The 23,220-nt window shown below is 38.6% G+C and overlaps 2 protein-coding genes across 2 annotated transcripts; both read right to left on the reverse strand.

Moving 5' to 3' along the window:
- Positions 1-11,154: 11,154 nt before the first annotated feature.
- LOC115966704 lies at positions 11,155-11,727 on the reverse strand. The gene has a single exon (XM_031085878.1). It carries the CDS (start codon positions 11,725-11,727, stop codon positions 11,155-11,157), a length of 573 nt encoding a protein of 190 aa, XP_030941738.1.
- A 3,368-nt stretch (positions 11,728-15,095) lies between these two features.
- LOC115967320 (adenylyl-sulfate kinase 3) lies at positions 15,096-19,475 on the reverse strand. Its single transcript, XM_031086394.1, has 7 exons — positions 19,192-19,475; positions 18,361-18,501; positions 17,577-17,726; positions 17,388-17,506; positions 17,148-17,232; positions 15,949-15,995; positions 15,096-15,478 (listed from the first exon to the last, which is right to left on the reverse strand). Exons 1-7 carry the CDS (start codon positions 19,436-19,438, stop codon positions 15,380-15,382), a joined length of 888 nt encoding a protein of 295 aa, XP_030942254.1. The 5' UTR covers positions 19,439-19,475; the 3' UTR covers positions 15,096-15,379.
- Between the last annotated feature and the right edge of the window lie 3,745 nt (positions 19,476-23,220).

The raw sequence follows: 23,220 nt of genomic DNA on the forward strand, positions 1-23,220 counted from the left end.
TTTATCTAATCTCCTTGTTTGTTATGTTATTTTATTGCCTAAAAAAAAACACGACAATAGTGACCAATAGTGAGCGACCTATTGATGTGAATATTAAATTTGACTACCCCAAAGGACCAGAGTCTAATGGCTAATTTATCAAAATGCAATGTGTATTACGATTACAAAAAGACCCCAACATTAATTATCACTAAATTATAAATATTAATTTGATATTTTATAAACTTATTTATACACTTGTATAATTTAATATCAAGTTTATATAAATTTATTCTTGTAATACAAGTATACATATAAAAATATAATATTATATATGTAGGGTTAAGGGCCCAAATCATGTATTGGGCCTTGGGCCTTGACCGAGGACGTGAGCAATCCGAGGACAAGTGAATGGTAATGAATGATTCAAACCCAAGATTCAATGAGCAAAATACAGATAGGAGAGTAGTCCGAGGAGGAATATCTCCTCGGATATGATAAATTCATCTCAAATACGTATTCCAACAATCACAATGACCTTCCAAGAAACTTCAGTGATAAAGATATGTCTCATGAACATTATTGAAAGAAGGAAACCTAAAAATATATAGGGAAAAACTACTACCACCGCATTAAATGCACTACAGCTACTTTTTTGGCTGCATTTATGAGGAGAAGACCTCTAAACAGTACTGTCTTGGCCACCACAACTCATAGAAAGTCAAAGAGGATATCTGATGGAACAGGTACTCAGGTAAGGGCTCAAATGATCAATAAGTGTAGGATCAAGATGGTCCAAAGGAGGCTATATAATGTGAGAGACCCTCCATGAGATAGGGATCGGAAAAATAGAGAGAAAACACTATAGCAATCTAAATTGTCTTTGTATCCAATTGTGATCAATTTATACAAGTGTGATCTCCTCGGACTTAAAGTCCATTGATATCAGAACCTCTTATTTGTGTTTGATCGTCATTTAATTCAGTATTAGCCGTTGTCCAACTCATTAGGACTTAGTTCTTTGAGTCACTCTCTACAAATTTATTATACTGGCTCATTGAACCAAGATTCTATACATATTGGGTTTGGGCTGTAAACCGTGTCCCTACAATAAATATATATATTTAAATTAAACATTTTTCTCACATGAATACTCACAAACACATTATAATGTGAGCTTAAACTTAAACTTAGCTCATTTACTGAATAAGCTAACCATAAACAAGCTGTTTCCAAGTTGAACTCAAGTTGTTTAACAACTTGGTTCGATTTTTTTTTTTTTTTCTTTCTTCTTTTATTAATTTTATTTATATTTATTCTTTTAGTTGTCCTATTTGTCTAATTTTTTTTTATAGGAAAAAGAATAAACCCAAGTTTTCTCTCTCTCTCTCTCTCTCTCTCTCTCTCTCTCTCTTTATTTAATTTTTTGCATGTGAAATACTGCGGGTCATACCAAAGTGATATAACTTGTCAAATTCTAAACAAATGTCAATATGTCATAGGTGATAGGTACTGCGACTTATTAAGCCGACAAATTCGAACCTATTCCATTAGCCAGGTCTTGTTAATAGATATTTTGATTGAACCTATAAGAAGTTCTGACCTCGCTAATGTCAGAATTTTTTTTCCCCGATTCTCAAAATCCTACTATAGGTACAGGTAAATAATGCTATCGTGGATGTGAAATCAAATGGAAGTTCAAATCACATTCCATCACTTCTCAAAACCAAAAAAGCAAAGAATAAATACCTGTGGCCTGTTGGTGTCATGAGTGGAATTCTAACTAAAAAGTCACAGGTTCGAGGTCCGGTACATGAATCTGAATCTATGGATTTTCCTCAAAGTGAAAATACCTCTCTTTTCCCGGAATCCATTTTTTATCCCTCACTAGCAATAATTCCTTTTTAAGTTATAAAGTTCAAAAATCCATTTCTCAGATTCTATTCTATTAAACCAATCCCCAGTTATCATTATACTGTTTCACATGTTATACATGGTCCCAGGGGCGGAGCTATAGCATGGCATCCCCCCTCCTCCCCAAAAAAAAAAAATTTATATTATATATAAGTATTAAAACTTTAAATATTTAGCTACATAAATAGAAGTTCCCCCCATATGTTTCAGTTAGTCTATTAATGCTCTTAAAAATCAATAGAATTTGTCAATTGATCTAGTAGTTATAGAAACAATATAGTTTTTGTTTTCTCTAATTCATTTTTTTATACATGTTTAATATCAAACTAGACAACTTTTGTATACTCATTGGAGTTTAAAAGATAATAAGTTTTCCTAAAAATTTATCTTGCGAATATATATATTTGAAAACTGTTAATTTTATATACAATATTGTAGGGACAAGATTTGGAGCCTAAGCCCAATACAATTAATTTTATAGAGTATGGGTCAAAAAACTAGGTCTAGATGAGTTGAGCAACGGCTAGCATCGAGTTAAAAATCAATCAAACACAAATAAAAGCTATTATTGTCAAAGGACTTTCGGTCCGAGGAGAACAGAATTTGACGTATATAGATCACAATATAAAGATTATTTAGCATGCTACAGTATTCTCTCTCACTCTTTCTCTACCCCCTTCTTCATAGGAGTTCTTCCGTATTATATAGCTCTTTTCTGATCATCTGGACCTTACACTTGTTGATCATCTGAATCTCTACTTAAGTACTCATCCCATCAGACGCCCCTTTCAGCCCTCTGTGAGTTATGGTAGCCAAGGCAGCACTATTCAGGGGTTTTCTACACATTAATGCGGCCAGAAAAGTAGCTGCAGTGCATTTAATGAGGTGGTGGCAACTTTTCCTTAGATATTTTGAGTTTTCTTCTCTCTCACGTGTTCAGAGAGCGCATCTCAATTGCTAAAGTGCACACCTGGTCTGCGTTTGCCGTGCCCGAGGAGGAGTTCCTCCTCGAACCTTCTTCCCTTTGTCTCCCATTGATGAGACTTGCAATGTGGATCATCTAAGTCGTGTTTTCCTCCTTGGACTTGTTAGTGTTCTCAGACAAGGCCCAAGGCCCAATACATTATTTTGGGCCCTATCCCCTACAATAGCCCCTCAAAACTCCGATTTTTCCCTTCCATTCGAGGAGAAAAGCGGGGTTTTGATTTTCTAAGAGATAGGACCAACTAATTTTTGGTTCACACATGTGGAAGTGGTTACTTCTAATGCGTCATAGATTACGAGGCGCTATTAATTACTCTAGGCGGCTTTGTGCCCCTGTCCAACAGCGAAGTGCAGATCCAACGGCTAGCATTCCTCCTAGTATTTTGAGCAGGAGCAATTTTTTCCATCTTCTCTTGCTATATAAAGCCTTGAAGGAACCCCCTTTGCCTTTCATTTTTATGAATATCCAAGAACTTCAGAGAACTTTAGCGCCCAGTCTTCATAAAATGCACCAAACTCTTGAGTTTCCGTAGTCATTTCCTGTAAGAAGCTTTTCTTTGAAAAGATCTCTGAAAGCTTCAGAGATTATTGTACGAATACCCGTAAGTTCTCATTCCCTTATATTACCCCATTTTCATCTCAACCTTCCTCCTCGGCCCTTTAGTTCATCTAGACGGGTAAATTAAAGCATTTAGTAGATACACCAGCCGTTATGGAGGCTTTTAGAGCTAGGTACTGTATTCCACAGGAGGTGGTTTTAGAATATTGCCCTTCGAATTGAGTACTGACCGATAAAGATGTGGGTCAAATCGTCATTCCCATGATCGCTTTTATAGAGGGAGGAATGATGCATCCCATGCATAGGATTACCTGAGACTACTTATTTAACCATAGGTTGACACCTTATCAGTGCACCCCCAACATAGGGTCTTAGGCGGCGTAGATACCCTGAACGAGCAGATGGGTTTAGGTCTCACATGGCAAAATATGGTTTACATGTACGAGTGCCACAAGCTTGCTAGCGCGGGATACTACCTTAAATCTCGGTCTGAGGTCGTTAGGCTAATATCCTATCTTCCGAAGTCCAATAAGGGTATGAAAGATGACTACCTGATTGCCTCAGGGGAATGGAGCGACGGTCTTCATTGTCCAACTCGGGCAGGAGATCCAGGTGTGGTACCTTTAGGATTAGTCCCCTAGGAAGGGGATTTAACCTTTTAGCTTTATTCCTTTTGCTTGGAATTTCATTTTTTTTTGGTAGAAAATATCCTTTTAGCGATCTGACCATAATTCCCTTCTCGGTTGTTTTACAGATAAAGCCCACGTTGCTCCTCAACTCAGCCATACCAACGATCAAGCCCTTAACTACCTTCTGAGGTTGGAGATTTTTGTCAGCGAGGACAAACAATTTTGTGCCGCTCATTTGATCTTGGGTTACGAGCCCCTGTCCCGCATTTTTGTGGACATCGGCTAATCAATAAGAGCTGGTAGTTCAAGGTTATCTCAGATTGACGTTTCTAAGCCAAGATTTTTGGCTCGAAGGGACCTTCTGCCGGTTACCTTGCCCATTCTATAGAATCTTCCATCAGCTACATAGCCACCTCCACAAGACCATCCCAAAGCTGCAGCATCTGTTGAAGAGGAGATTGAGTCATCTCGCCTTTCATTAGAGGAGGAGATTGACGAGTTTTATTTTGAGAAAGATAATCCAAAATCTCCTCTGATTGACCTCTCGGACGTTGTGGATGAGCCAAACAAAAACTCCGCCATTTGCACTTCTCCCCTTATGATTGCCTGCCCGGATGATTCCTCTAATGAAGAGCTAGATAACATGGCTTCGAACAAGGGCAATAAGAGCTTAAGGGAGCTTATGGTTGCTCGGGGCAAAGGGTCAACCTCGAAGGCGCCCACTAAGTCTCAAGCTCCCTCTAACCTTCCTCCTACCCCACCATAGGTCCCCGCCGACCTCGGCTTGAAGGTTAATCCTGATCTGAAGAAGAAGAGGCCGGTCGAGTCGTTTAAGGAAGGCAAGGTGGGTCCTCGTCATGGCATGAAACACCAAAAAGTGACCCGAGAGCCTTAGGACAAGAAGGCCCCGTCAGTGGAGAGTCGCGATGAGCTGGAAAGGGCTGAAGTGCGCGTGGCACAGCGTACTTGGAACCCTCGGCTCGAGGTTGATAGGGCATCAATTCCTTGGAATGCCTCAGTTCGGGAATACCAGAAGGGCTGAGCAGGGTACATCGCTGAAGCCCTAAAGCAGCCTATGCTTCTCCCTAGGGATATGGATGCTTATAGGCGTTTCTCGTAGAACGAACTCTTCCTGTCCCTGAAGAGGGACCTTGTGATGGTAAGGCAACTTATCCCTTTACAAGTATAAATACTGAATCATATTTTGTTCTAACTCATGTCGTTTTGTGATCTTTGGGCAGATTACTTAGCAGGTTTTTGTGGCCGAGGAGTGGTATCGCGATGCTCGCAAGCTGGCTGATGCTGAAGCCCTCTCTCGCATCGAGATAGAGAAAACGCTAGGGGCCATCAAGCAGGAGTAGTATGAGCTAACTGAGAAGTTGAAAAAGGCACAATCAGGTCATCTGAGCGCTGAAGCTAGCTTGAAAAATGCGGAGAAACAATCTGAGGACCAGGGCCAGAAGTTGCACGTGACTAAGATCAACCTTGCCACTGAGAAACAAGCTGTCTTAGATCTTAAAGCCACATTGCAGAAGGCCAAGGAGGAAACCCAGCTAGCCAAGGAAGCAGCCAAGGCTGAGAAGAAGGATGCCTATCAACTTGGCATGGAGGAGATGCAAGTAAGGCTTGCCGTGGAACTGTCAGAAGTATGCAGGGACTACTGCAGCGTTACATGGGATAAGGCTCTCAACGTTGCGGGCGTCCCAGCAGATTCTGCTTGGAGGCTACCTGAAAACATCTTCTACCCCCCAGAGATCCGGGAGGTCCCTGTTGATGCCCCTAAAACTTCTGAGTAACCTACGGCTATCCCAGATGCCATCCCAATAGTCGAAACTACAAAGGGACCTAGCCAAGTTGCCGACCAAGGTGAGGAAGTCGAGGGAGAGAAGGGCAGAGGCAAGGGCAAAGGGAAAAAACCATTTTCCAAATCAAAGGATCCCTCCAAGGAGAAGGTTGCAAAGGCTGAGGGTCATGGGGTTGACCCCCAAGCCAAAGACGTTCTTCCTTCTCAGTCAGAGCAAAAAGAAGATCCTCCTGCTAAAGTTTAGCCCCTAGGGTTTTTCTCTCTTTTTTTTTTAGTATCATTTTGAAGAAGAGTTGTATTTTATTTTTGCTTTCAAAGACTTCTTGTCTAATAGTATTGTATTATCTTTATTTCCTAACTTGAATGCTCTTTCTTTAATCCTTTGTTCTTTCGCTTGATGTTGTTTGGATTTTATTACATTGTTCTGAGTAAATGTAACTATGCTTTCAGTTAAAGTTTACAATAACATTTTGCCAATATAACTAAGTGTTAGGATTAGAACTATGCAATGAATCTTAGGTAGTGAAGGTTGACATGCAGACAGTCCGTATATTGCATGTAAGTGTAGGTTTAAATTTGCTTCGGGCCTGTTTAGGCTTCAAATACTGTTTAAAAATCAACATATATGCAATTTAAGATTATGAAACGCACCCACTTTAAAACCCGTTTGAGTTGTTTAACGCTTGAATAGATGTCATAAGTTATTAATTTCCCTTAAGCCTGTGATCCGAGGAGCCATGCAGGATTTAGGTTCTATTTAACACTTGGATAGATGTCATAAGTTATTAATTTCTCCTAAGCTTGTGGTCCGAGGAGCCATGCAGGACTTAGGTTCTGTTTAACACTTGAATAGATGCCATAAGTTATTAATTTCTCCTAAGCCTGTGGTCCAAGGAGCCATGCAAGACTTAGGTTCTGTTTAACACTTGGATAGATGCCATAAATTATTAATTTCCCCTAAGCCTGTGGTCCGAGGAGCCATGCAGGACTTGGGTTCTGTTTAACACTTGGATAGATGTCATAAGTTATTAATTTCCCCTAAGCCTGTGGTCCGAGGAGTCATGCAGGACTTAGATTCTTTTTAACACTTGGATAGATGCCATAAGTTATTAATTACAATAAAACATAGTGTAGGCAAAACTACTTTTATTAATAATAATACCTTCTTAGGTTATTTATATTCCATGGGCGGGGTACAGCTTTCTCATCTAAATCTTCCAAATAATATGCACCTAGGATGGGTTAGGTCCCAACTTTCCCCAGGATGGGTTCTTGGCGTTACCCAAAATTTTCCTCAGCACCAGGTCTCTTGGCGCTAGCGACCGTAGTTTTACGTTGGCATCATACCCCTGCTTGAGTTTCTGGTGGTAATAGGCCAATTGAATCATTGCCTTTTCTCTTTTTTCTTCAATTAAGTCCAAACCTCTTTCTAGCAGTTCGTCATTGTTGCTTGGAGTGAAGGTGCCCGTTTTCAATGTTGGAAAGCTAGTCTCCAGGAGGAGTACAGCTTCGGCCCCGTAAGTCATAGAGAAGGGAGTCTCTCCCGTTGACCATCGTGGCATAGTCCGATAGGTCCATAGGACGTGTGGCAGCTCTTCCACCCATCTTTCCTTCGCATCATCCAATCTCTTCTTCAACCCATTGACTATGACCTTATTTACAGCCTCGGCTTGCCCGTTTCCTTGAGGGTAGGCCGGAGTGGAATATCGGTTCGTTATCCCCAAGTCGCAACAGTATCTCCTGAAGGTCTTACTATCAAATTGAAGGCCATTGTCCAAGATAAGGGTATGAGGGACTCTGAATCAAGTAATGATGTTCCTTCAGATGAATTTTTTTGCATCCACGTCCCTAATATTGGCCAAGGGCTCGGCCTCGACCCATTTGGTGAAGTAGTCTGTGTCGACTATCAGGTATCTTTTGTTTCCTGCTGCTTTAAGGAAAGGGCCTACAATATCCAAGCCCTATTAAGCGAACGACCAAGGACTGGAGAGGGGATTGAGGACCCCTCCTGGTTGGTGGATATTTGGAACAAGCCTCTAGCACTGATCACATTTCTTGGCGTATTCTTGGGCCTCTTTCTGCATACCCGACCACCAGTATCCTTGAGTGAGGGCTCCGTGTGCCAACGATCTTCCTCCTGTATAACTCCTGCAAATTCCCTCATGCAACTCTTTGAGTAATAGCTCTGACGCTTCGGGGTGTACGCATAGCAGGTACGACCTAGAATAAGAATGTTTGTACAGCTTGTGATCCTCGGACAGTCAGAACCGAGGAGCTTTTCTTCGTATTTTCTCGGCTTCTGATTTCTCTTCTGGTAGTGCATCATTTTTGAGAAAGCTCACTATGGGATCCATCCAGCTCGAACTCACTCTAACTTGATGGATTCGAATCGTGTCCTTTTTTACTACGTTTGCCTTGTACAAGTCCTCGATGAGGATGATTCGAGGTAAACCCTACTCCAAGGATGTGGCAAGAGTGGCCAATGAATCCGCATGCGTGTTCCCACTTCTAGAGACGTGCGTCAAGTTGAAAAATTCAAAGTCCGATTGCAAGCGTCTAACCTTACTAAGGTACTCCTGCATTCTCACATCTCTGGCTTCTAGCTCACCCTTCACTTGGCCTACAACCAATTTGCACCATGGCCATTCCTTGCAATAAAGCTTCATACTCGGCTTCGTTGTTTGTAGACGAGAATCCTAGTCTCAATGACTTTTCTATGGTAATCTTCTTAGGGGATATTAGAATTAGCTCTACCCCAGATCCCCTTTGGTTTTCCGTGCCATCAACCTACACTTTCTAGCGTGAGGCTCTTTATGTAGAGATTGTGCCAACCGATTTTCCATCAATGTTTTCCTCCTTTACTATTGTTTCTATTAGGGGTTCGACAAATTCGGCTATTAAATCAGTGAGAACTTGGCCCTTGACGGAGGTCCGAGGCATGTATTTAATATCGAAAGCCCCTAGAAGCCTGCTCTACATGGCAATTCTTCCTGTGTAATCAGCACTCCAGAGTACCGACCTGAGGGGAAGCTGAGTTAGAACAACGACCGTGTGCACCTGGAAGTAGTGAGGGAGTTTTCACATAGCATGCACTACTGCCAAAATCGCTTTCTCCAATGACAAGTAACTCACTTTGGCCTCATGTAACGATTTATTCACATAGTAAATTGGCCGTTATATGCCATCGTCAATCCGTATTAACACCAAGCTCACAACATAAGGGGCCACCGCGATGTAGACGAACAAAACCTCGTCGGCCTCAGGGCTAGACATGATGGGTGGCCGCGATAGGTATTCTTTAAGTTGCTGGAAGGCTAAGGCACAGTCCTTGGACCACTCAAATCCTTTCCATTTGTTCATCAGGAGCTAGAAGGGTCGGCATCGGTCCGTAGATTAGGAAATAAACCGATTCAAAGCCACGATCATTCCAGTGAGTTTATGGATTTCTTTTGGGTTCCGAAGAGCTTGTAAATTGTGAATCATTTTGATCTAATCTGGGCTCACCTCAATTCCCCTGTGAGTTACCATATAGCCCAAAAATTTTCCAGACCTGAAACCGAATGAGCAGTTAGAGGTATTGAGACGTAGTTTGTGATTTCTTAAGATGCCAAAAATAACTCCGAGATCTCCCACATGCTCGGACACCACTATGCTCTTTACTACCATGTCGTCTATGTAGACTTCAATACTCTTACCCAGTTGTGGCTCAAACATTCTAGTCATCATCCTTTGGTAGGTAGACCCTACATTCTTCAAACCAGGCATCACTTTGTAGTGGTAGTTTCCAATAGGAGTCATAAATGCCGTTTTTTCTTGATCACCCAGGACTAGTGGTATTTGATGATAACCCTGAAAGGCATCCAAGAAGCTCATTCGAGGATGGCCTACAATTGCATCGACCAATTGGTCTATCCGTGGCATTGGGAACGGGTCTTTTAGGCACGCCCTGTTCAAGTCTGTGAAATCTACGCAAACTTGCCACTTCCCACTCTTCTTTTTTACCATTACTGTATTGGCCAACCACTCGGGGTAGAAGACTTCTTTGATAATCCCTACCTTTTTTAGCTTTGTTACTTCGCCTCTAACAGCATTGGCATGCTCTTTTGACAAGCGTCGGGGTGGTTGCTTTTTGGGAATGGTGAATGGGTTAACGTCTAGGTGGTGGCAAATGAAGCTCGGATCAATCCCTAGGGCCTCGTAGGCGTCCCATGCAAACATGTCGACATTTTTTCTAAGAAACCCAATCAATTCCTTTTTTTCTCGGAGGGGTAGTTCTGAGCCAATTTCTCTGGATCAGCGTCAATAATAACCCTCTCTAGACTTTCGCATTTCACCTCCTCGGCTGGCTCGTCAACGGGTATTGCCGAAGTGGTTGATTGCTATAAGTCCTTTCTAATAGATGCCGAGGACTCTGCATTGGATTGGCGTGAGATGGCAGACACCATGCACTGTCTAGCCATGGCCTGATTTCCCACAATCTCCTCGACTCGGCCTTCCGACGGGTATTTCACCTTCTGGTGAAGTGTAGAAGAAACGACTCCCAGAACGTAGAGCCAAGGTCTGGCCATTATAGCTGTGTAGGGCAAATAGGCGTTGACCACAATGAAATCCACTTCCACCATGTCCGAACCGGTCTGTATGGGCAGTCTAATCTGTGCCCTTAGTGTAACGGTTTTCCCTTCGAAACTCACTCAAAGGGAATCATATGTCGTTAGGTCTTCAGGCTTTAGGTTCAATTCCCTGTACATGTCAAAGTACATTACTTCCACAACACTGCCCTAATCTACCAGTACTCTCTTCACATCAAATCCCCCAATCCTGAGTGTAACTACCAGAGCATCGTCGTGGGGTTAGATGGTTCCAATCTTATCCTCGTCCGAGAATCCCAGCACAGGTGAGGCTCCCTTCTTAAACCTTTTGGACTCTCGATTGTTGTCCTCGGTGGAGAGCCGAGCCACAGACATCACTCTGGAGGGAAAAGAGCTAGTTCTTCCTAGAGCGGTAAGGATGACATTTATCATGCCCATAGGAGGTCTTAAAGATATGTCTCTCCGGGGTTATTGGTTTGTCTGACCCGGATAACCACTAGAAGGATGTAAAAGGTGCTTCAATTTCCCTTCTCGGACCAACTGATCCAAGTGGTTCCATAGGTTCTTGTAGTCTTCGGTAGTATGTCCGTGGTCTTGGTGGTACTGACAATACAGACTCTGGTTGCGCTTTGAGGAGTCTCCAGCCATCTTATTCGGCCACTTGAAGAATGGCTCATTCTTGACTTTCTCTAAAACCTAGTGTACCGGTTCTCTGAATACGGCGTTAACCGTCTGCGTGTTGGCTGATCCAAATTGCCCTGCGAAATCTCTCCTTAGATGGTTATTGTTGTATCGTTCCGACCTGAAATCATTCCTCTTATGAGGGATGGTCTTCTCCTTTCCTTTCCTTTGCAGTTGGTCATCTTCTACCCTTTTGTATTTGTCAATCCGGTCCATAAGTTGACGAACGCTGGTAACAGGCTTACCAGTCAAGGATTTCCTCAAACCATGCTCGGTGGGGAGACCACTTTTAAATGTGCTGATGGCGATGTCGTCATAGTTGCCGTCCATCTCGTTGTACATTTCCCAATATCTGTCCGAGTATGCTTTTAAAGTTTCTCCTTCGCGCATGGACAATGACAACAATGAACTCAGAGGCAGAGGAACCCTGTTGTTCGTAATGAAATGAGAGCCAAAGGCTTGAGTGAGCTGCTTGAAGGAATCTATGGAGTCCGTTTTCAAGCTGTTGAACCACCTCATCACCACTGGTCCTAGGCTGGAAGGGAAAACCTTGCACATCAAAGCCTCATTTTGAGAATGGATGGTCATTCTTTGGTTAAACTGGCTCACATGCTCCACAGGGTTCGTTCGGCCATTATAAATGGCGAACGTAGGTTGGTGGAAACGCCGAGATAGTCTAGCCCCTTCTATCTTATGCGTGAAGGGTGACTTAGAGATTTGATCCAGAGCTTTATTTATGGCATCATTACCCAGGCCCTTACCAGATGGGCTCTTGTGTCTCCATCTATGATGGTGCTCGTCTTCATAAGAGAAGGTTTCGCTTGGGAGAGTTCTTGATCTCTGCTTGTAACTGACGTCCTTTTCATCATTAGAGGATATGTCGGAGCTGGAAGGGGACCGCCTTCACTGTGCATGGCACAATCTCCTTTTCAAGTCGTCTATCTCTTGTTGCATGGCTTAACTGTTGTTTTGTCTCTGGGATACGCGATTGTCCACTTGGGAATGGCTTTGGCTCATCTGGGTGGTATGCACACTCCCTTCTCGATTCCTTTCATTGCCCCGATTTTGCTCAGGGTCAGGAAGATTACTCTGCTGTTGAGGCCCTATGGGTTTTGTCCGTTGGGGATCTGTTTGGCATGGATTTTCTTAGTGTGGACCTAATCCTACCATGTTTAACCGTCGCACTCACTAATACACAAGTTCTTTCCTATAGACGGCACCAATTGTAGGGACAAGATTTGGAGCCCAAGCCCAAATATATGGAATCTTGGTCCAATAAGCCCAATACAATGAATTTTGTAGAGTATGAGTCGAAGAACTAGGTCTAGATGAGTTAAGCAACTGCTATCATGGAGTTAAAAATCAATCAAACACAAATAAAAGCTATTATTGTCAAAGGACCTTCGGTCCGAGAAGAACAGAATTTGACGTATATAAATCACAATATAAAGATTGTTTAACATACTACAGTATTCTCTCTCACTCTTTCTCTGCCCCCTTCATCATAGGAGTTCTTTCGTATTATATAGCTCTTTTCTAATCATCTGGACCTTACACTTGTTGATCATCTGGATCTCCACTTGAGTACCCATCCCATTAGACACCCCTTTCAGCCCTCTGTGAGTTGTGGTAGCCAAGGCAGTATTGTTCAGGGGTCTTCTCCACATTAATGCTGCCAGAAAAGTAGCTGCAGTGCATTTAATGTGGTGGTGGCAGCTTTTCCTTAGATATTTTGAGTTTTCTTCTCTCTCACATGTTCAGAGAGCGCATCTCAATTGCTAGAGTGCACACCTGGTCTGCGTTTGCCGTGTTCGAGGAGGAGTTCCTCCTCAGACCTTCTTCCCTTTATCTCCCACTAATGAGACTTGCAATATGGATCATCTAAGTCGTGTTTTCCTCCTCGGACTTGTTAGTGTCCTCAGACAAGGCCCAAGGCCCAATACATTATTTTGGGCCCTAGCCCCTACAAATATATTTATAAATTATGACCTACTCTAGTATCAAAATATTAATGTTTATATTTGTGTATGTACGTTTACTTATGTGTACGATGATTTATCTTGATTCGAAATTAATATATTAATACCAAAATTTGGTCCCCCCAAACAAAAAATTCTAGCTTCGCCCCTGATGATGGTCCCTCCATATCTACCTCAAATCACTAAATGGACGTGAAAATACAAACCTGGGTATTCAGAGGAATTTCCTTTGGGGTCTTTTGAGGGGTGCTTCAAATATCCTTTGGTGGCTTGGGATAAGGTGTGTTTACCCGTTGAGATGGGTGGTTTGGGGATAAGAAATGTGGTGCCGTTTAATCAAGCTCTATTAGGGAAATGGCTATGGAGATATGGTCATGAAGTTACCCATCTTTGGTGGCATGTTATCTCCTCAAAATATGGCGAGGGTCAAGAGGGGTGGAGTACTAATGTTTGCACGAGGTCTCATGGGTGTGGCCTATTGAGAATCATTAATGATGGATGGGAGAGCTTTTCTAAGCATTTGTAGTGGGTGAAGGCATTCGTATCTGCTTTTGGCATGATAGGTGGATTGGTGACACTACTCTAAAAGATCTCTATCCTGAGCTCTATGGGTGTTCAGCGGTCAAGGATGCTTGTATCTCTGAGATTTTGTGGATTCCAGAAGGGGGTACCGTTAGAGTGTGGAATTTAACGTTTTATAGAGCTTTTGAAGATTGGGAGTTGGCTACATTGTATTCTCTTCTTCAGCTTATCCAAACTCGTATTCCTCAGGGTACTGGGAGAGATACCCTTTACTGATGACTTAAAGGCGATGGTAAGTTTGACACTCGATCTTACTTCCTTGCGATCCGGGGTGTTTTGAATTCTTTGCTTCCCTGGAAGGGGGTTTCGAAACCAAAGATTCCTAAGCGCATAGCATTCTTTCTATGGACTACTACACATGGTCGGATCCTCACTTTGGATAATCTAATGTTGAAGGGTTGCCCTTTGGCTAATAGGTTTTGTATGTGTTGTTGTGATGGGGAGTCGGTAAATCACCTTCTTCTTCATTGTCCTATGACCCATTCCCTATGGTCTTTTATGCTTCAAGCCTTTGGTATTCTTTGGGTTATGCCAGGATCGGTGGTGGGTTTGCTATCTTGCTAGTATCAGTGGCATGGGAAGCATAACTCGGACATTTGGAACTTGGTACCAGGGTGCTTAATGTGGATTGTGTGGTTGGAATGAAATCGTCAATCCTTTGAGGACAAAGAGAAGACGTTGGATGAGTTAAAGCTTTTATGCCAACATAGTCTTTTGGAGTGGTCTCGTTGTTGGGGTTTTACTGATTGTTCTTCTCTCTTTGAGTTTCTGTCCTCCCTTAGCTTAGTTTCTTGATTATCCTCTGTTTATTGTTCTATTTGCTCCTTTTTTTTCTTGTTGTTCATCATCATGAACTTCTTGTATTTCTCTTTTTTCTATCATTTATAAAAGTTTTCTGCTTACCTATCAAAAAAAAAAAAAAAATCAGTTTTGCAAACTTGAAGGTTGTGAGAGTCAGATTTGCCCTTTTCTTCAAGGGTACGGTTTGACAAATTCGGCTCGATAAATTAACACAGATATATCATAGCCCTTGAGCCAACAGTGTCTAGAGGTTCTTATGAGAGTACATGATGTTAACAATAAAAAAAAAAAACCAAATCTTCTCTGGTATACAAGATAGAGAGTTAAAAATGGCATAAGTTAAACCCTGAACACAACGTAATAACAACACCATTACCATAGAACGAAAATCATAAGCCAGTTTATGAGTTAACACTTCTATGCATAGTGATATTGCTCGAGCTTGTGTAAAAAAGATCAAAGTATCCTTCTGGATGTATGATTAACACTAAAATCTCCCTTCTGAGTCAACATGACAGAAGCCAGAACATTAACTTCCATGCTTTTAGACTGATGTATGGTATTGGTGCATGGTAAATTTCGCAAATATGGATGTATGTGGAAAAGCTATTACTTAAATAATTGACGACAACAAGTTTCGGACAAGCAATTACATCATATTGCTTAAACTCATGTACAAAAAAGGAAAACAAACTTCCAGATTGATTCAATAAAGGAAAAAAGAAGAAAAGGAAGAATAAGAATGAGGTTGGCAACTTAGCATTAATTAATTTATCAATAAAATAATGCAACAGACACTATTACAAACAAACCTCTGTTGCAGTTGTATGGTAAAAAAAAAAAACTTAGAAAGCCAGGATGGGAGAGCCACCATCTTGTTATGCCTCTAGGTACCCCTTCTCTTCCAGGTAAGAAACCACTTTTTCAGCCATTACACATGGGGAAGCACCATCTCCTCCTTTATGTTCTAATACTATCTGTGGAAGAAAACATTCCCATTTAAAATTTCCTTTAAAACAACAAAAATTGATAGATAAAAGACTCAAAAAACATAAGAAATAGCAAAACTTCTTTCGCAAAGTATTATAAATACTTGTTATTGTTGAAGTTATTATCTTCTTTTTATAATTATAGTTAAACAAGCATCAATGCCTGCAGTTGCACATACAACTGAATAAAACTAACACAGCATGAATATTTTTACAGTTTCATTGTTTAGATTTAAAAAGTCTAAAGTAATTCCTAGGACCTGATAGCACACAAATTTTATTTGAGTTTAAAAACAGCATCAAGAATCATTCTTCCTCTAAGTTTCCTTAAAAATCAGAAGAGAGTACACCGTAAGAACTCTTGTTAGAGACACATTCAAGCGTATGTGTATGTATTTACATCTCTTCATGTTGAAGCGTATCAAACGTGTTCTGCTTTCTCAAGAAAGTATACATACCTCGCAGTTTAATGGCTGCTCATATGGGTCATCAATCCCAGTAAAGCCTGCAATTTTTTTAAACTAATATCAGATTTTAACAATTAATAACAGACTAAAAGCCTAAAAATGGCCTGCATGCTACGGTTATTGACCACATTTCTTTATAAGTTTTTTGATAAGTGACCACAGATTCTTGTAAAAATGAAGAATGAAACAGTCCCCTACTTCTTGTGGGTTCTAATAGCAAATGCATAGTTACACAAGTAAATTATTTTCACACTATAGCCCCTCTAAAATATAAGTTAAGACAATCATTATTTAATCCACTAGGCCCGGTCAAAGCTGCTCATTAGCTATTAAATTACTGTAAAACTTCAAAGGGTGATTTAGTACAGTTTTCATAAAATCGAATGCACTTAACTATAGTTCCTCTTAGATCTAAATGACTGACAATGTGTTTTATTCTTTGGGGACTCATCCCACTAACCGAATAGCTTTTCTGTTACCCACATGCATATACCATTCGAGTGAGAAGATCCATAGCAACAAGTCCAAGTGAGAGGCAAAGATATTTCACTTTCCCTCATTGGTTGTAAAGCACCAGATGGCTGGGGCCTGATAACATAAAAAATTCCAAAACTCTTCACTACATAAACTTTCCAGGGTTCAAGTATATTATTGTCAAGTGAATGACAAAGACGGCTAAAAATAACAAGAATAAGAATAATATCGGGATTCATAAACAATTATGCAGATATCTCGTATCAATATACAATGCACAATGTCCATACCAATATATATAGAAACATCTTGACTTTTCGATTGGTCTCCCTTCATCTCTTCCAGACACCAAAACTAAACCTCCTTAATTTTCTCAGGATTTAAGTTCAAATTTTTTTAAAAAAATAAACATAATTGTGAGGATTTTGTCATTGTGAGGCCCTACAGTCTTTGCAGGCTTTTGTCACATGAGTCTATCTCTTTTCTCTCTCTTTGCTTCCTAATTTTCTCCTCTCTTTGCTCAACTACCTTATCACAGATGTTTAGCTAGTCCATAATTACATCAGAATAATTTCTTTAGGATATAATTAGGCACGAGTTGCTCAATCTCAAGAGGATTAAAATTAAAATTTAAAAATGAAAAAGCAGTATTATGCAGGCAGTCAAAATTCAAAAGCCATTAATCAATCAAAATTAGAAAGGATTTTTACAGTTACCTTTGATCTTTCCTGCACGTGCAAGCTTATAGAGGCCCTTTGAGTCTCTTGCCTCACAAACTTGGAGGGGCACATCCATGAAAACCTGTTATATTAAGCATTTTCAAGTTTGAGTAAAAAATAAGGATGTAGTTTTCATTTTGATTTTGTAATTTTACTAGAGTTCATTTACAGAAAATAACTGGAATAAAACTTCTGGCTCAAAGTTCAAGAGCAGTCATAAACTTGAGAGGCACCAACCTCAATAAAATCCCCATCAGGTAATAGCGCACGGCATGCATCCCGATCCCTTCTGTAGGGAGAAATCAAACTGGCAATGCAAATAACTCCAGCATCTGCAAACAGCTTTGCTACCTCCCCTGAAATTAATATATAAAATTCATTATCCAACAACTGGAAGAAAGAAATAGCCACTAGAGCAAGAGTTACCAATCCTCCGTATGTTCTCTGCACGATCTTCTGCTTTAAAACCAAGGTCACGATTCAGGCCATGCCTCACATTGTCCCCATCAAGAATATAACACATCTTACCCCTATGATGCAAGAACTGACTCAAAGCACACGCCACAGTGCTCTTCCCTACAAGATACATACCAAAAGATAATAGGGAAGAACAAAGCTAAATATATAAATCTCATACAATGAATACTTTCAAGCTTCAACACAACATGGTAAAGTGGCAATAAGAATCCAAATGTCTTATAATAGCCTGACTCAGAACTAAACTCAGTGAGAGCTCTAAAAAGTCAAAAATGAAAAGTTGAAGATTTAAAATTTAAGAAAAGAAAATCCCAAGACCAAGTATAATGCTCACCAACAAACTAATCTTATCGTCAGAACATGTAAAGTTAAGGGGGGAAAAAAATGATGAAGATGTTAACATTTACAAGGTTAGAACACAACAACTTAAATTACATTTAATCACCTATTCTACCAGGCTGACTATACACTAAGCCACTTCGCATAATAAGAGAAGCGAGAGTCATTCCGCGATGGATCAAATAAACCATAGAGATATTCTTCTAAGTTCAATTACATTGTTAAAAATTATCATACATCATCACTTACAAGGACATTATCCTTCGTTATAATTTGGCAAGTAAACCAACACAACATCATATGAATTCATAAAAAAACCTAAGATGCACACAAAGCACTTTTATCATAGCCAAAATAAACAACATTTGTCAACACAAAAATGATAACATCAAACCTGAACCGCTGAGACCCGTGATCCATATAACGCAACCTTTCTGTTTGAGTAATCTTTGTCTATCAATTTTTCCAACCGAACAATCCTGCCACTTAATGTTGGTCGATTTTCCAACCGTAGATAACTGGCTTCGGTTTTGCCCTAATAAGAAAAACACATCAAAAACATTGACCATTTCAATCCAAAACTACTTGCTACACATGTGCCCACATTAGAGCATAATTCACAGCAAAAATAAATAAAACAAAATCTTTCTCCCTTACTTTCTCAACAACCAAACATTCCACAAAAGCAAACTCATAGCCAAATTAAAATCAATCAAAATCATCACACCCAGAAAACAAGTTTCAATTTTTCATGATTTTCGCTATGAAGATTTGATAATAAAAATAAGTAATGGTTCAAACTTATGTTAATTTCAACTACAAAAACAAAAAAAAAAATAAAAATGAGAAAAAAAAAATTGAAAACATTGACCATTTCAATCCAAAACTACTTGCTACACACACATGGCCACATTAGAGCTTAATTCACAGTATTGAAAAAAAAAAAAAAAAAAAAATCTCTCCCTTACTTTCTCAACAACCAAACATTCCACAAATGCAAACTCACAGCCAAATTAAAATCAATCAAAATCATCACACACCCAGAAAACAAGTTTCAATTTTTCATGCTTTTCGCTATGAAAATTTGATAAAAAAAAATAAGTAACGGTTCAAAATTATGTTAATTTCAATTTAAAAAAAATATGAAAACCCAAACTTTCTCATCAACCAAACAGGAAGCCACCCAAAAAAAGCCAACAGAGAAATGGGAAAATTGCAGAATTACCAGCGTGGCCATTGTCGAACTTGCCGTCGAAATCGTCGACTTTTTCGTTCACATTGACGGTTTTTCTCGACCCCTCGACGGCCTGAATTCGCAAATTGCCCCTCGATTTCAAGTAAATTACGGAAGCGCCATTGGGCACAGACACGATCCCTAGCTTTGGCAGCGACGACAAGAATTCAGACCCCGTCGACGCAACAAGCCCTGGCGTAGGCGTTGTTGGTTTCCCTCCAATAGCAGCAGCAATCATGTCTCATACAGTTATAACAAAATAAAATAAAATAAAAAATATATATATATATATATATATATATATATAATTTTTGTTTTTACAGTAAAAAGTGCATTTAATAACAAGTACTCTATTTTATGTGTGAAAAAAAAATTGTGAGAATTAAAAATAGTTTGGGAAATTTTGGAGTTAAGAGAGAGAACTGAGTTTTTGGAATTTGGCGAGGTTGGTCGGTACTAGAAAGCTAAACGGTGGTAATAAATGTGACCGTTGGTTTTTGAAATGTGCATGAAATTAATTTACTATTTTATAAAAACATAGTATATACCAAAGTCTAAGTTGCTCTCACCGCCCCCTTTGATGTGTTTTGTCTAATTATATTATGTGCAGATACAACATCTGTTAATAGATAATTTTAGTTAATACTAATTTTGTGAGAAATATAAACAGAAGTCAAAAAATAATTTTTCCTAAAAAAGAATTTCTAAAATTATTTTATAAACTAATGTTCATTAGACATTCGTTAACTTTTGTGTATATCATTTTGTAATAACCCTATTTAGCAGGAAAAATAAGTAAGAAATGCTTTGACCCTCTTGACACGGAAGAAAAACAAAATGAAAGGCAGTCCTTTAGAAGAAAACCACTATGATACCCAAGAAAAGGGGGAAAAAAAAGGTCAAAAAACTTCCCATGAACAGTTACACACTTTGATTTCGTTTTATCTTGGACCTATTTATAGAATCGCATTCAGCGCTTACTTAGCAAAAAACCCAAAAGATAACGATACTTTTGTGTTTATCTTTCTTTTTTCGCTGAATGATACTTTTGTGTTTATAATTTTGTAATTTTTTTTTCATGTGCATTTAAATTGATAGTCTTATATTTTACACAAAATAAATTTAAAAAAAAAAAAAAAAAACCTTATGTCCTTGTACGGTAATAAAGCCATAAAGCCTCCACTATTTTTTTTTTTCCTCCTCCATCTCTTGACTTCTCATTTGTGAGAAAAGAAGGAAATTCTAAACGATAGACGCCCTGTTCAAGAATACTGGAATAGTAACTTGAATCATCCGTGGAAATGCAATGGATGGACCACTAGTTGACTAAACTCTATTAGATTTAAAATATTATACATGGTTCTCAAGATACTAAAATAAAACCAAGATTTCAAAATTATTTCACTGATTTGTGGGAAAAATAATAATAAACAAGCATTTTTCCACACAAAAAAAAAAAAAAAGGAAAAAGGTTATTGGACCCTTGAGAACTAATTTTTAAACTTTTATCTTTTTTTAAGTACTATTATTCTTCACATGAAGCAAAATATTTATTAACAAACTTAATTAACCTTTTTTTGAAATATGCAATCAAAAAAAATATTTTTGAATATAACAATGTGGTCAGCACTTATTCAGGTTTATGAATTATGGTATGTATAAAATATTGGATGTGCTGGCTCTTAGTCCCTGTACAATCCTTTTTTATATGTGTTTAAGGATTGCAATTTCTTGGAACTACTTTTTCTCGAGAAAAGGACATCTCGTGGTTTACATCACTGGATTCTTCTTCTGCGCTTGGAATGCAAATTCAGTTACGTAATTAATAATTAGCCAGAAAAAGTATAACACTCACAAATACGATGTGGTATTGGATGGATTTAACGCCCCAAGAGGGGTGGCCTGATGGTTGCGATCCGTGAATCAGATTTGTAGTCTCTAGTTCGAGTTCGGAGAGTACCTTGGGAGGAATTTGGATATCCTTACTAAGGAACCTCTGATTACTAGCTCTCTTGAGATGTTAGAGTGAGGTTTATGGTCACCTCAAATCACAGTAGTTATGACTCAATTCAACATTTCCTAACGGGAGTATCCCTATGATCACACTCAGGAGGTGAGTCACAATAGTCGCCCCGCCCCCCTTTTCGTTCAAAAAAAAAAGATGGATTTAACAATGAGAAAAAAAAATGAAAAACGACGTGTTTGCATTTTTAAAAAAGCCAACCAAACCCATTAAAAAAAGAAAAAAGAAAAAAGCCAACCAAATGGTGTCATTTCCTCGTGCTTTATATTGCAGTTTTTGTTTTCCTGAATATCCCATGCATGATACCGACATCTGTTGGACTTGGATGTTGCTTCCTAACGTGGAGGACCGCAAGAAAACATAAAATCATGAGAACAAAATACGAAGAATAAAGGACAATTGGCTTATTCAGCAAAAAAAAAAAAAAAAAGGACAATTGACTAGTCTATTTTCATAACTTGTTGATGCAGCAAATGGTAAATAACTAAATATTTTTCATATGAGTTCACTGCCAAGTGCTAACCCTATATTTGTTTCCCTCACCTTTCATGACTTATCAAATAGACGACTTATAGAAAGAAGAAAAGATTCAAAAAAAAAAATTCTTTCACACTCATTTACATTCATTATATCACAAATATATTCACAATTGATACAAAAATATTCACATTTTAACACATAAAAATGGATGTAGAATTGTCTATGTAAGAGCAGGGCTGGCTCAATGAATTTAGGGGCCCTAGGCGAAATCTTTAAATGGGGCCTTTTATTATATTTAATTATAAATTCATATTTTTTTTCAATTAAAATTTATTTTTCTTACTTTTTGAGAGGCAAAATTACTAATTAAATTTTTGCATTCAAGTTCCGCTAACATTTCATTTTTAATTGGTAATATGACTAATCCACTTAATCTTTCTTGTGACATAGTTGATCTTAAATAGGATTTTATTAACTTTAATTTTGAAAAACTTATTTATGTGGAAGTAACTGTAACAGGTATAGTTAGTAATATTCTGAAAGCAATACATGCATTTGGAAAATATTCTAGCCTTTTTATATAATTTAGTACATTAATTAGAGAGTTTTCATTTATTTGCAAAACTTATTTTAAAACTTTTAGTTCTGAAAATAAATCTAAGCCATCAATATTGGAATAAGTTTCATGTGTGAGAAAATATTCAAGATTAAGACAATTTTTTTTCAAACTATACAATTTTTTGATGGAATATTATATAATATTATATAATATATTATTACTATTTGGGGGCCTCTTTATCAGTGGGGGCCTTAGGCCACTGCCTAAGTGGCCTATAGCTTCAGCCGGCCCTGTGTAAGAGAATCAAAACCTAAAAAAGAAATATCATGTTGCAAGATTCTTAAGATTTATTGAATTAAATGCTAACATCAATATTTCACGGCGTGCGCAATTCTATTCGCATCTTGCTTTGTATTATCATAGGAAGTTTTACTTTTACCTATCAAAGAAAAATAGAAAGTTATTTTTTCATAGCAATGTGTTGATTATGGGTAATGATTATTTTAAATTCTATATCAATATCATATGTACACACCACCATTTTTCATGTTTTAAATGTGAACATCATTAAAAGTTTTGGATGTCACTTGTGAAATTGTGGATGTAATGCATATGGAGTGTACATTATTGAGTGTGTAAAAACATATTGTTTGGTTATATAAAAACGGCAAATCATTGAATAATAAGAGGAAAAATATCTTATCCATTCATTTTAACCATAAATGATTAGAATTTTTAAAATTTCATGATTGAAGTAAGAGTTTTATGAAGATCTCCTTTATAGATTATAGTATATCATAAACATTTATTCCAACGGCCCAAGTAAATGCAATCAAATTAAATTGAAGTTAAGTAACTAACCAGCCAAGTAGTACTAAAATTTACTGTATTTGAATTTGATTAGATTTTTTTTTTTTTTTTTTTTTTTGTGTGAGAAACAAGACTTTGATTATTATTA

Source organism: Quercus lobata, chromosome 11, assembly GCF_001633185.2.
Source record: "Quercus lobata isolate SW786 chromosome 11, ValleyOak3.0 Primary Assembly, whole genome shotgun sequence".
In the NCBI taxonomy this organism is placed as follows: domain Eukaryota; kingdom Viridiplantae; phylum Streptophyta; class Magnoliopsida; order Fagales; family Fagaceae; genus Quercus; species Quercus lobata.

What these genes read in the sequence shown, in the direction of transcription:
- LOC115967320 (XM_031086394.1), bottom strand. Translation starts at nt 19,438, where the DNA reads ATGATTGCTGCTGCTATTGGAGGGAAACCAACAACGCCTACGCCAGGG. An exon ending in GTTCGACAATGGCCACGCTG is followed by an intron (nt 18,502 to 19,191) that starts GTAATTCTGCAA and finishes TTTTCTTATTAG; the next exon opens with GGCAAAACCGAAGCCAGTTA. An exon ending in CTGATGGGGATTTTATTGAG is followed by an intron (nt 17,233 to 17,387) that starts GTTGGTGCCTCT and finishes TTAATATAACAG; the next exon opens with GTTTTCATGGATGTGCCCCT.
- LOC115966704 (XM_031085878.1), bottom strand. Translation starts at nt 11,727, where the DNA reads ATGACCATCCATTCTCAAAATGAGGCTTTGATGTGCAAGGTTTTCCCT.